This window comes from Dipodomys merriami, unplaced genomic scaffold (genome assembly GCF_024711535.1).
Source record: "Dipodomys merriami isolate MVZ:Mamm:240054 unplaced genomic scaffold, mDipMer1.0.p SCAF_151, whole genome shotgun sequence".
Lineage (NCBI taxonomy): Eukaryota > Metazoa > Chordata > Mammalia > Rodentia > Heteromyidae > Dipodomys > Dipodomys merriami.
In genome coordinates this window covers 1,280,255-1,294,264 of record NW_027202838.1, presented here as the reverse complement: position 1 = coordinate 1,294,264, position 14,010 = coordinate 1,280,255, and the positions used below count along the sequence as shown (strand labels likewise).

Here is a 14,010-nt window from a genome sequence, read left to right as displayed (position 1 = left end):
CGTTCCTCACTGTGCATTTGAATCCAAGAACTAAGGAGACATCAAAGTGTGTCTCCTGCTGGGCGCTGGTGGCTCACGCCTGTAATCCTAGCTACTCAAGAGACTGAGATCTGAGGATTGTGGTTCAGAGCCAGCCCAGGCAGGAAAGTCCGGGAGACTCTTATCTCCAATTAACCATCAGAGAACCAGAAGTGGTGCTGTGACTCTTAAGTGGTAGAGCGCTCGCCTTGAGCTGAAGAGCTCAGGGACAGTGCCCTGAGTTCAGGCCCCAGGACCAACAAAAAAAAGTGCCTTCTGACAAAACTTCATTCTGGTTTAAATGAGTAGCTGGACAGACTGCACACGTTTTGTACTGGTTTTTCTTTTTTGCGCCATTAGTAAGGCTTAAACTTAAGGGTTTCATGCCCTAAGTTTTCACACAAGGCTGGCATTTTTCTACTTGAGCCATAGCGCAAGTGCTCAAGAGCCTTTTGGTGGTTAATTGGAGATAAGAGTCTGATGGCCTTTCCTGCCTAGGCTGGCTTTAAATCTTGATTGAGCCTCAGTTCTCAGCCTCCTAAGTAGCTAGGACTACAGTCATGTACCCCACACAGACATACGCAATTGTCTTAAACTAAACACAGAAATGTTGGCTAATTACAAAAATAATTGAGTATTTTTGGTTGGTTTATGGTTTTTGCTTTTGTTTTTGTATTTTTTTTTTTTTTTTTTGTACACAAGAATCTCTCACTATGTCATTTAGGCTGGCCCCAAACTCTAGATCTTTCTTTCTTTCTTTTTTTTTTTTTTTTTTTTTTTTTAGGTCCTGTCATGGGGCCTGAACTCTGGGCCTGGGCACTGTCCCTCAGCTCTTCAGCTCAAGGCTAGCGCTCTACCACTTGAGCCACAGTGCCACTTCCGGCTTTTTTCTTTTTGCTTATGTGGTGCTGAGGAATCGAACCCAGGGCCTCAGGCATGCAAGGCAAGCGCTTTACCACTGAGCCACCTTCCCAGCCTCAAACTCTAGATCTTTCTAACTTAGCTTTCTGTTTGCTGTAATTACAAGCCTGCACTATCATACTTGGCACAGAAACAATTTTATAATAAGTTGGTTAAGTCAGAAACTTCCACACCCTAAAAAATAAAGATGAAATGCCAGACCAGGTCTTCCAAGTAGGAGTTCTAGATGTCAGAGCCAGATTGTCCTTAGCAGCTAAGAAACTTGGCAACTGGAGAACTAGTAGATGTCTAACTTGGTGTTGAATTGTAATTGAGCTCTTTGCACAAAGCTGGGTGCCATGAAAAAGGGTTGCCTTCGGTGAAATGGCCACAGGATAATTCAAGAGATACCAAGTACCTGTGTGGCTCACTCCTGTAATCCTAGCTACTCAGGATGCCAAGATCTTAGAATTGAGGTTCAGCCTGGGCAGGAAAATCTGAGAGATTCTTACCTTCAGTTAACTAGCAAAAGGCCGGAATTGGAGCTGTGGTTTAAGCAGTAGAGAACTAGCCATAAGGGAAAGACGTAAGGGTCAGCATCCAGACCCTGAATTCAAGACTCAGTTCTAGCACCAAAAAAAGAGAATTGATCATTTTTCTAGGAACTCAAAAATGAGAATCATAGGACAGGAAATGTGGCTTAGTGGTAGAGTGCTTGCCTAGCATGCATGAAACCCTGGGTTCAATTCCTCAGTACCACATACACAGGAAAAGCCAGAAGTGGCACTGTGGCTCAAGTAGAAGTGCTAGCCTTGAGCAAAAGCAGCTTAGGGACAGTGCCTAGGGCCTGAGCTCAAGCCCAGAGTGGTCAAAAATAATAATATTATTATTATTATTATTATATTATTATTATTATCTTGAGTAATTAGACCTCTAATTTTCTTTTTTAATTAGTGCGTATTTGTTGTGTAAGAGGGAGGTTGTGAAGTTTCTGTATATGTATATAGTATATGTCTTATCCCATCCATTGCCTCCTTCCTTCCCAGTCTTACTCTCCAATTAACTGCTAAAAAGCTGGAATTGGAGGTAGAGCACCAGCCTCTAAGGGACAGTACTCCAGGCCCTGAGTTGAAGCCCTAGTACCAGCACCAAAAAAAAAAAGAACCATTCCATGGAAATGATTATATATCCTATAGCATTTATTTCTCCACAGGAAATAGTAGTGTCTGGTATTGAGCTTCTAAAAGTCATAAATAACATGAGGAAATAGTGGTCAAAAGTTTATTTATTTTTTTATTATTTATTTTTATTTTTTTTTGCCAGTCCTGGGACTTGAACTCAGGACCTGGGTAATGTCCCTGAACTTCTTTTCCTCAAGGCTAGCACTCTACCACTGAGCCACTGCACCACTTCTGGCTTTTTCTTTTTATGTGGTACTGAGGAATCAAGCCCAGGACTTTATGTATGCCAGGCAAGCATTCCCTCACCAAGCCACATTCCCAGCCCCAGTGTTTTTTTGAATAAGTAATTTATTCCCCCAGGATAACATAATAACCAGACATTGTCATCGTTCTGTTACATGGTATTGGATGCAGGTGTGGGATACTCTCCGAGAAGAGCCTCTATGCAACTTCCGAGGACATCGAGGCCGACTGCTCTGTGTAGCATGGTCCCCATTGGATCCGGATTGCATCTACTCAGGGGCAGATGACTTCTGCGTGTACAAATGGCTGATTTCCATGCAAGACCATTCTAGGCCTCCTCAAGGTCAGTCAGAGCATGGAGTCCATAAAATGACTGCCCAATAACTTTTCTCTTTTCCTTAGTAATCAAATTGACCAGATCCATACAAATAGCTATTCAGAGCCCCAGCAAGGGAGGCAGGGCCCCTATCATCTAGAGCTGGGTTGCTAAGTATCATTCTTCACTGAAAAGGTTCAGGGTTTTTTGAGAAATGGAAGGGTCTGGGACATGATATTATGCCAGAAAGGCAAGCCATAATCAAAGAGGCCAAGGAGAACTGAGGACATAGAAGCCAGCTTGAAGTGGCTGCTGCTACTGATGTCATCTGGGACTATTTGAACTTCAAAATAAGAAACAGAAGAAATCCACTTATTTTTATTTATTTATTTTTTGGTCGGTCATGGGGCTTGAACTCTGTGCGTGGGTTCTGTCCCTATGCTCTTCAGCTCAAGGCGAGTGCTCTACCCCTTGAGCCACAGGGCCATTTCCAGTTTTCTAGTGGTTTATTGCAGATAAGAGTCTCACAGACTTTCCTGCCCAGGCTGGCTTTGAACCATGTTCCTCAGATCTCAGCCTCCTGAGTAGCTAGGATGACAGGCGTGAGCCACCGGTGCCCTGCATAGAAATCCATTTCTGATTACCAAAAAATTGACTAATAGTGAACATGACCACCTGGTAGAAAAAAAACTAGAAATAATTAGACTATATTATAAACAAGTAGAAGCTGGGAGTTGATGTCTTACCTTCGTAATCCTAGCTACTCAGGAGGCTAAGATCTGAGAATTGCAAAAAGCTGGAATTGGAACTGTGGTTCAAGTGGTAGAGTGCTAGCCTTGAGCAAAAGAAACTCATGGACAGAGCCCCGCCTCAGGACCAGCACAAAAAATAAAATAAGGTAGAAATTTACTCAATTGCTGGATTTACGTGAAAAAGAGTGCTCTTAGCTTTGTCTGTGGTCTCCATATACTGAAAGTAGCTCATGTTTTTCAGCAGACAAATTTATCGCCTGTGTTGAACACAATTCCTACAGTGGAGTTCTACTCAGCAATAAAATAAAATAGAAGATAATAGGCTGGAAGTGTGGCTCAGTTGTAGCATATATATTATGCATATATATGCATATATGTGTGTGTATATATATGGGTTGAATGCATAGAACCAGAAAACAGAGAAAGAGGGAAAAAAATTATAGTTCCCTGTACTACCGAAAAAAGCAAGTACTAATGAACATAACAGAATGCTAAAAATAAAACCATTAATTGAACGAAAGTCAGTCACAAAAGACAGTATATTACTGTTTAATTTCTTTTTAGATGAAATTCTAGAAAAGGCAAAACTAAACTATAGTGACAGCTGATCAGTGATACAGCCTGGGGCTCAGGAAGGAGATATGTTTTACTACAGAGACATGAGAGAACTTTTAGGAGTAAAAGTAATACCCTTTTCTTTTTTCTTTCTTTTTTTTTTTTTTGCCAGGCCTGGGGCTTGAACTCAAGGCTTGGACACTGTCCCTGAGCTTCTTTTGCTCAAAGCTAGCACTCTTACCACTTGAGCCTCAGCTCCACTTCTGGCTTTTTATGTTTATGTGGTACTAAGAAATGGAACCCAGGGATCCATGCATGCCTATCTGTTCGTAGTGGCAATGGTAGGTTACATGATGGATCTATGGGAACCCGTCAAAATATTAAAAAGAAAGTATGGTCTTATAGTATTATTATACTTTAGTAAAGGTGGTTTAAAACTAAACAAAGGAGGCTGGGTGCTGGTGGCTCACACCCAAAGCACATAAGCCTCCCATAGGACATAGTGCTGTCTAAAACTGAGTTCATGGGAGAAAAGGTACAAATTACCATTCAGATACCATCTAGCTTTTTCCCCTGATCCTGGCACATATACTTTAATCATGTAATTAAGAGGGCTGGGGAGGAGAGGGGTAGCAGTGGGAAGGGAGGGGAAAATGGAAAGGCTAAATTTGGTCAGAGAGCTTTGTATTTGGTACAAAAATGAACAACAGGGCTGGGAAGGTGGCTCAGTGGTAGAGCGCTTGCCTTGCATGCATGAGGCCCTGGGTTTGATTCCTCAGCACCACATAAGCAAAAAGAAAAAAGCCGCAAGTGGCGCTGTGGCTCAAGTGGTAGAGCGCTAGCCTTGAGCTGAAGAGCTGAGGGACAGCGCCCAGGCCCAGAATTCAGGCCCCACGACCGGATCAAAAAAAAAAAAAAAAAAAGGTAAACAATAAGGACTTAAATTGAGGGAAACTGAACAAAGTAACTCCCAATCTTGAAGTTTCAGGTCTCCAAGTGAAAGGAAAGCAGAAATTGTTGTAGGCAGTTCTAGACAAACCAGTGAGACCTGATAGTCAAATGTAGTATGCACGCCTGAATTTGAGGGGAATGTACCACTGTAGTAATGTACCACTGTTAATTCCTTGACTGAAGTGGTTGTGCTGGAGTGATGTTGAGAATGTCCTTATTTTTAGGATATACAATATGTATTCAAGGGTAATTGGTCATTGTATTTTAATGAAGTCCTGCAAGAGTTTGGTTAACGTTGTGATGGCTTTTGACTAAAAATTCATTGGGTAGCCCTAGCTACTCAGAAGGCTAAAATCTTAGGATTATGGTTTAAAGCCAGCTCAGACAAGAAAATTCATGAGACTTTTTTTTTTGGGGGGGGGGGGGGTCCGGTCATGGGGCCTGAACTCTGGGCCTGGGCGCTGTCCCTCAGCTCTTCAGCTCAAGGCTAGCGCTCTACCACTTGAGCCACAGTGCCACTTTCGGCATTTTTCGTTTTGCTTATGTGGTGCTGAGGAATCGAACCCAGGGCCTCAGGCATGCAAGGCAAGCACTGTACCACTGAGCCACCTTCCCAGCCCCAATTCATGAGACTCTTATGCCCAGTTAACCACCAAAAAGCTGGAAGTGGAGCTATTGCTCAAGCACTAGCCTTGAGCAAGAAAAGAAGTTCAGGGACAGCACTCAGGCCCTGAGTTCAAGCCCCAGTGTGGCCATCAAAAAAAGCAAGGAAGAAAAGCAAAAAGCTGTCAAAAAGATTATTGTAATAAGAGTTTTCAGATTACCATGTAGGAATGTTTTTAATAAGAATGTCTTATTTCAATGAGTTTTTCTTTGTGTTTTTTTTTTTTTTAGGCAAAAAAAGTATTGAATTAGAGAAAAAACGGCTCTCTCAACCTAAGCCAAAAGCCAAGAAAAAGAAAAAACCTACCTTGCGCATGCTTATAAAGCAGGAGTCGCTTGAAGGGAATGAAGAGAGCATAAAGGAGAACTCAGTACCCACAGAGAATGGCGTGTCAGACCAAGAGGGCGAAGAGGAAGCCCAAGAGCCAGAGTCACCCTGTGGCCTCACTACCATGGGTACGTGCAGAACCACTTGTTGACTCACTATCTTAGGATTTTATCATGGCTAGGAAACTAAGCTAGGTCCTTGCTCATTTTGAAACTTCTCTTTCTCACCTGCCTGATACCTCACCTTCTTAACTTAGCTGGTATCCAGTGCCTTTGGAAATCATTAATTTTCCTTAAAGCTTTATTTCTCTTGAAGTGTTAGAGGAGATCTGTTGGATGGTTAAAGTGGAAATAGTCAAGTTTTGTTTTAAAAAACAAAACCAATTAGGCAGAGTAACATATGGGCCAAAGTAAAATGATAGTGTGTACATAGACTCTTAGGGGAAAAATTCTTAACAGTGTGACATCTTCAACCCCATCTGTAAATATCTGACCTTGGGAGCTACTACTTCAGTGTGAACAACAAAGTTTCACCGTCTTACCTCGAGTTCATTCCTAGCTTTTTGTCTTTGTGGAAAAGAAAAGAATTATAAACAGTTACTAGGTTCTTCTAGTCAATTAAGCTGGGGTATAAGCTCTCAGAAATCTGAGAAATCACTAATCTTCCATAGTGAATTCCAGTTCATAGAAGAGAAAAGGTCATTGTTGGGTAAAATAGCATTTTTACATAATTTGTACTTTCTGGTACTTATTGACTACTGAATGAATAAATAAATCAGATAAGCAGTTACTGTGAGTTACTTAATCTAGAAGGAAGAAAGGAAATTGATTAGGAAATTGATTTTCTTTTGGTGGTCGTCCTTGGATTGTACTCTACCTTGTGTTTTCTAGGTAAGTTCTGTACCTCTTAGAATCACACCTCTTGATCTGTATTATAAAATTAAAGTGGCAAAAAGACATGGTTTGCAGGCATCTCTGTCCTAAGTGGTGGCTGTTGGACCCATAGTATGGGTAAATAAAGGTTCACATATTTTGGCTTATCAAAATGCTTCTGTATCACCAAATGGCTCCCTAAGATATACTTCTTGATGTTTATCAGCAAATTATTGGGTTTTTTCCAAGTTTGTACCTTTAGGATTGTGAGTATCACATAAGTTAATATTCTCCTTTAGTAAAGTTATTCTTTGTACAATTAAATTTGCAGTTGGCACTTGGTGATCCAGATATTTAAGTGCCTTGTCACCTGAACAGAGTTTAGGGATTTCTTGTTTTCTGATATAAAGTTGAAGAGACCAGAAGTTTACAAGAGATAATTTCCCAAAGTCTGCCTGGTGTGGGTAAACTTGAATTGCTAGGCCTGGCAATGCTTTTCATTTTTAGAATTAGACTCTTCATAGGTCTTATCATTGTTCTTTATTTTCCCCCATGGTGTAGATGCCAGAGAATCAATTGTCTGCACTCCAGTTTCTTCGAGCTTTGAAAAGTCAAAAGTTACTATTAATAACAAAGTTACTTTACTGAAAAAGGAACCACCTAAAGAGAAATCAGGTTAGTATCTAATAACCAAAATATAGTGTTAAGCTTTATTAAATTACTATATACAACTTAGAACTCCCCAAAGATTTATGATAGGCTTGAAAAATAGAGTGGGTGTTCTGCTTATGTTTCAGTTATAGTTAATGGTTTTGAACTGTTTTTTAACACCTGATAAAATGTTTTATAGCAGTGGCTATTGTTTCATTGATGTAACCGGGGGCATTTTGTGTATATTGTGGACACTAACTAGATAGTTTAATGTAGGAGTCAGAATCTACTTGCCTAGTGGCACAGATCCCTCTGGTAGAGCACATCTGTGCAATAGACATCCATTCTATTTTATTTCTCATCCACTTTTCAGCGTGGCATTATTTTATTACATTTCAGAAGCCTCGATCAAGAAGAGGAAAGCTCGGTCCATGCTTCCTCTGAGTACAAGCCTGGATCACAGGTCCAAAGAGGAACTTCATCATGACTGTTTGGTGCTAGCAACTGCAAAACACTCCAAAGGTGAAAACATAAACTTTGGCCAAAGTACAGGCTCCCTACAGTCTGGTATATCAAGGGTGCATGTTTACTGATTTATTAAAGGAGTAAGATAACAAACCTAAAATTAATTGGCTACATCTACATTCTTTCGTAGCCTTTGCTCTTTCTTTAACCCCATACCCTGATCCCCACTTTGATTTATTAGCCCTGTGCAGTGCTTTGGGATGTGTCCTCTGTGTTATCATTGTAAATGATATGTGTCAGAATTGGTATGTTGGTCTAATCTGGGTATGAATCTATTCTTTCCACTGTTCTTTTCCTCTGTTCCTTATTGGAAATATATCCATTCAGTAGTTCCTTTAAAATACTTCATGAAAGTTTATTTATGGATTTATGGAAGGAGTGTGTGTGTTTTCTGCTTTTCAAGCCATTACTTAATGACCATTGTTTTGTTTTGGTCCTGGAGACTTCATTATTTTAATCTTTGGGGTTTTTTTGTTTTTGAGGGGGTTTTTTTAGCTGAGACTTGAAAAGTGGAGAATAAAATTGAATCCCTTAGCCAGATGCCGGGGCTCATGCCTGTAATCCTAGCTACTTAGGAGGCTGAGATCTGAGGATATGGTTCAAAACCAATCCTGGGCAGGAAAGCCCGTGAGACTCTAACCTCCAGTTAACCACCAGAAAACCGGAAGTGGCGGTGTGACTCAAGTAGTAGAGTGCTACTAGCCTTGAGCTGAAGAGCTCAGGGATGGCACCCAGGCCCTGAGTTCAAGCCCTATAACGGACCAAAAAAAAAACAAAAAGAATCCCTTTATCGTGAGTCCCAATGAATACTAAGGAACTTCCTTTTTTGTTGTTGTTGTTGGTCGTGAGGCTTGAACTCTGGACCTAAGCACTGTACCTGCCTGTGCTGGCTTTGAACTGCAATCCTCAGATCTCAGCCTCCTGATTACCTGCGATTACAGGTGTGAGCCCCCCGGCGCCTGGCTAGGAACTTTCTTTACTACTTTTGTTTGATTGCTTGTTTGTTGCGTCTCTTAAATACATGTTGAAGTTTGAATTTTTTCAACATTTTTCCAGCAAATCTTTTTTTTAACAAATGTCTCATTGGGTTTTGCCTAAAAAGTTTATTTTCACATTTTGGATTTTGGAGATTCTTTGGCTTTTGGTGTGTGAGTAGTAGGGCTTGAACTCAGGGCCTGGAACTCTTATGTAGATTTTTTTGCTCCAGTCTGTCACTATACCAGTTGAACCACATCTCTACTCTGGCTTTTTGCTAGCTAATTGAAGATAAGAATCTTGAGGGTTTATAAGCATATGGTCGTGTATTTAAAATTATCAGATAGGAAAATATAGGGTTTGTACATATAAATACACATACATATATATATATGTATATTTGTCATTTTAAATGTACAGAGCGAAATGAGGATATGTCTGCTGATCTTGAGGAAAGATTTCACCTGGGGCTTTTCACAGACAGGCCTACCCTGTACAGAATGATTGAGACGGAAGGTGAGACAAATCCAGTAATCTTCCCATGCATCTGCATAGGCTTTTCTTACGGGTATTATCATGGTTACTGTGTGTGTGTGTGTGTCTTTCTGTGTGTATGTGTGTCTGTGTGTGTATATGTGTGTCTGTGTGTGTGTATGTGTGTGTACATGAGTACTGGGACTTACATTCAGGGCTTGTACACTGTCCCTTAGCTTTTTCACTCAAGAGTAACACTCTACCATTTGGTTTTTTTTGTTGTTGTTGTTGTTTTTTAATTATCATAGGTTATGTACAGAGGGGTTGCAATTATATAAATAAGTACATTTCTTTTTTTGGGGGGTCCAGTTGTGGGTCCTGAACTCTGGGCCTGGGCGCTGTCCCTCAGCTCTTCAGCTCAAGGCTAGCTCTCTACCACTTGAGCCACAGCGCCACTTGCGGCTTTTTTCTTTTTGCTTATGTGGTGCTGAGGAATCGAACCCAGGGCCTCAGGCATGCAAGGCAAGCACTCTACCACTGAGCCACCTTCCCAGCCCTAATAATAAGTACATTTCTTGTCGAACTTGTTACCCCCCTCCGTCGTTTTTCTCCTACTTTCCCTCCCCACCCAATCTCCCACACTCTGCCATTTGAACCAAGCTCAACTTTCTGCTCTTTGCTGATTAATTGGAAGTAAGAGTCTCACGGATTTCCTTGTCTGGGCTGGCTTTGAACTGGTATCCTCAGATCTCAGCCTTAGCTAGGATTCTAGGCATGAGCCACAGCATCCAGCTTTTCATGGTTACTTTTAAAATCTTCATACTCATACACATCCCTCACACCCCAAAAACTCACTGTTCATTCTAATCGACAAGATGTGAGGAAAGAGCCGGGTGCCGGTGGCTCACGCCTGTCATCCTAGCTACTCCAGAGGCTGAGATCTGAGGATCATGGCTCAAAGCCAGCCTGGGCAAGAAACTCTGTGCAACTCTTATTTCCAATAAACTACTAGAAAACCAGAAGTGGTGTTGTGGCTCAGTTGGTAAGAGCTCGCCTTGAGCTGAAGAGTGCAGGGACAGCGCCCAAGCCCAGAGTTCAAGCCTCATGATGACCAAAAAAAAAAAAAAAGATGTGAGGAAAGAAGGTTGGGTTGGGTAAATTACCAAGTGAGCTTCTGAATTGGTATGTTGTTCTAACTATCTGGGCGTGAATCTATTCCTTCCACTGGTCTTCTACTGATAACATCTTTAGGTAGGAAAAAAGTTTCTTCCTTATTGAAAATATATTCATTCAACAGTTCCTTTAAAATACTTGATGAGGGCTAGGAAGGTGGCTCAGTGGTAGAGCGCTTGCCTTGCATGCCTGAGGCCCTGGGTTCGATTCCTCAGCACCACATAAGCAAAAAGAAAAAAGCCGCAAGTGGTACTGTGGCTCAAGTGGTAGAGCACTAGCCTTGAGCTGAAGAGCTGAGGAACAGCGCCCAGGCCCAGAGTTCAGGCCCCACAACCGGACCCAAAAAAAAAAAAAAAAAAAAAATACTTGATAAAAGTTAAAATCATTCTAATAGATAACTTAACCCTTCAGTTATAAGTACATACTGCTTCTTTCACTCTGCCTTTCTTTTTCTAGAAGTCATCTCCCAAATACTATCTTTTCCAAACAGGGAAAGGGCACTTGGAAAATGGACACCCTGAATTATTTCATCAGCTAATGCTTTGGAAAGGAGATTTAAAGGGTGTTCTTCAGACGGCAGCAGAAAGAGGGGAGCTGACAGACAATCTTGTGGCTATGGCACCAGTAGGTATGTTCTTCTCAACAAAAGTACTGTCGTCTCTAGGCTATGTTTACCAGCTCTTAGCAGTACCAGTCTTAATCATATAACCACTTATTAATACGGTTACAGGCTGGGCGCTGGTGGCTTACACCTGTAATCCTTACTACTCAGGAGACTGAGATCTGAAGATTAAGATTCAAAGCCAGCTCGGGCAGAAAAGTCTCTGTAAGACTCTTAATCTCCAATTAACCATTCAAAAACTGGAAGTGGAGCTGTGGTTCAAAGTGGTAACAGCACTGCCCTTGAGCAAAAGAGCTCAAGGACAGTGCCTTGGCCCTAAGTTCAAGCCCTTCATGGACAGAAAAGTAAATACAGTTACATACAAAGTTAAAGTAGTAAACTAATACTTCATCCCAACCCCTACAAAAAGGCAGAACACTAACACACTTTAATATAAAAGCAATAGTGATGTATTTATTCATTCTGTGCTACTGTAACAAACTACTTTGAAGCTAGGTACTTGCTAAAGAAAAGAAATGTATTTAACTCCTGATTATAAACCAATATTTGCTTAGCTATGGAAAGAGCTTCCTGATCAGGATCTGGCAAAAGGAGATTGTTGGAAGTCAGAGAGAGAGGTACCAGGCTAGAGATTAGACTCAAAGCCTTATACACACACACTGTATTACTTAATCTATATACCCAAAGCCCAAATGTTTGCTCTCTTTTTTTTGTTGCTGTTGTTGGTCATGGGGCTTGAACTCTGGGCCTGGGCACTGTACCTAGGCTCCTTGGCTCAAAGCTAGTGCTCTACCACTTGAGCTACAGAGCCACTAACGGTTTTCTGGTGGTTTATTAGAGATAGAGTCTCACGGACTTTCCTTGCCCAGACTGGCTTTGAATCAGGATTCTCAGATCTCAGCCTCCTGAGTAGCTAGGATTTACAGGCGTGAGCCACTGGCACCCTGCAAGAAAAACAAACCCAACCCAACAAAAACATAAACCCAACTCAGCTTGTTCTTTTTAATAACCATTTGCTCTGCTTAGGAACTAGTCCACTCCACAAGATAAATATGGAGCTTTTCCAGGTACAGTCCCCCCATGATCTAATTACCATCCACTCGTCATCTCCCATTTCCCCCCTCCCCCACATACACTTAAAAGATTCCACCACTTCAACACAGCTACCCTAGAACACTGGCCTCCAGCTCTGAGGGACAAATCAAAGCATCTAAAAACATCAGATTCGTTGAACAATAAGTGCATACCTTAACATTTTTAACATGCCTATAACCTGCACTCAGTTCTTTTTCTTTTTTTTTTAATTTAATTTAATTTAACTTGTGAACATACTGTACAGAGGAGTTACAATTACGTGGGCAGGATAATGCATACATTTCTTACCAAGCATTGCAACCTCCTCCTTTGTTTACCCTTCACATCCCTTCCCAGCCTCCCCCCTCCCCCCCAATCCCAATCCTTCTCCTCCCCCCTCCCCCCCCCACCGACGTTGTAAAGCTCGTTTTGGACATGACAAATTGTACTTTTCATTGTTGCAACAGGTCCACCTGTATCCTTAAACAACTGATTTTTCCCCATCTCCTCCACAAGTTATACTGACATCAAATATAGTGAAAGCAGGGGTTATACTGTGGGGGAGGGATATACAAAGCAACAAAGAGATAATCTTATAAATGCATTAGAAACACATGCATGAAAGAAAAAAACATTAAAATACACATCTAAGGGTTCATTTTCCTGATACCACATTATCTGACCTTTTCCGCTTGACTCATACATATACTAGATATTACAAATAAGGGAAACCATGGGACCTATGTTTCTTTGGGCCTGGCTTACTTCACTTAATATAATTTTTTCCAAGTTTTTCCATTTCCTAACAAATGGGGCAATGTCATTCTTTCTGATGGAGGCATAGAATTCCATTGTGTATATATACCACATTTTCTTGATCCATTCATCTACTGAGGGGCATCTGGGTTGGTTCCATATCTTAGCTATGGTAAATAATGCTGCAATAAACATAGTTGTGCTGGTAGCTTTAGTGTGGTCTTGTTTGTAAACATTTGGGTAAATGCCCAAAAGTGGGATTGCTGGGTCATAGGGGAGTTCTATGTGAAGTCTTTTGAGGAACCTCCATACTGCTTTCCAAAGTGGTTGAACAAGTTTACATTCCCACCAACAATGAAGTAAGGTTTCCTTCTGTCCACATCCCCTCCAGCATCTGTTGTTAGAGTTCTTGATTTTTGCCGTTCTAACTGGAGTGACGTGATATCTCAATGTTGTTTTGATTTGCATTTTTTTTATGGCTAGGGATGTTGAACATTTCTTCATGTGTCTATTGGCCATCCTTCTTTCTGCACTCAGTTCTTAAATTATAAGAATTTATCTAACTGTATTCATGTGTACAAAATGACATATATATATATATATATATATATATATATATATATATATATATATATATATATATATATATAGAATACACACATACACACACACACCTACCTGTATGTCTGTCAATAAGAACTGCTTAAATGTAAATGGTATGTGTACTTACAATAGAAACTCCCGTAAGTGCCAAAAACTGGGGCAGCTCAGTGAATTCTGACACTGCATGGAGCTCTAAAGTTTAGGAGATGAAATGTATCAGGAAATAGGTGCACAACAAAATATGCTACTTTTCTTTTTTTTCCCCAGTCCTGGGGGTTAAACTCAAGGCCTGGGCTGTCCCTGAGTTTTTGTGCTCAGTACTAGCTCTACCACTTGAGCCACAGCTCCACTTTCCAGCTCTTTGGAGGTTAATTTGGA

At 41.0% G+C, this 14,010-nt stretch overlaps 1 protein-coding gene across 3 annotated transcripts in view; it reads left to right on the top strand.

The window, feature by feature from the left end:
- Window positions 1-14,010, top strand: part of Gemin5 (gem nuclear organelle associated protein 5) — a 61,514-nt gene that overhangs the window by 28,723 nt on the left and 18,781 nt on the right. For 2 of the 3 annotated variants that reach the window (XM_070022668.1, XM_070022667.1), the window contains exons 15-20: window positions 2,514-2,685; window positions 5,811-6,035; window positions 7,341-7,454; window positions 7,830-7,952; window positions 9,351-9,446; window positions 11,068-11,205. In XM_070022668.1, the coding sequence (XP_069878769.1) occupies window positions 2,514-2,685; window positions 5,811-6,035; window positions 7,341-7,454; window positions 7,830-7,952; window positions 9,351-9,446; window positions 11,068-11,205 (868 nt within the window). The remainder of the gene's footprint in view (window positions 1-2,513; window positions 2,686-5,810; window positions 6,036-7,340; window positions 7,455-7,829; window positions 7,953-9,350; window positions 9,447-11,067; window positions 11,206-14,010) is intronic. The other variant, XM_070022669.1, reaches the window with a different exon arrangement.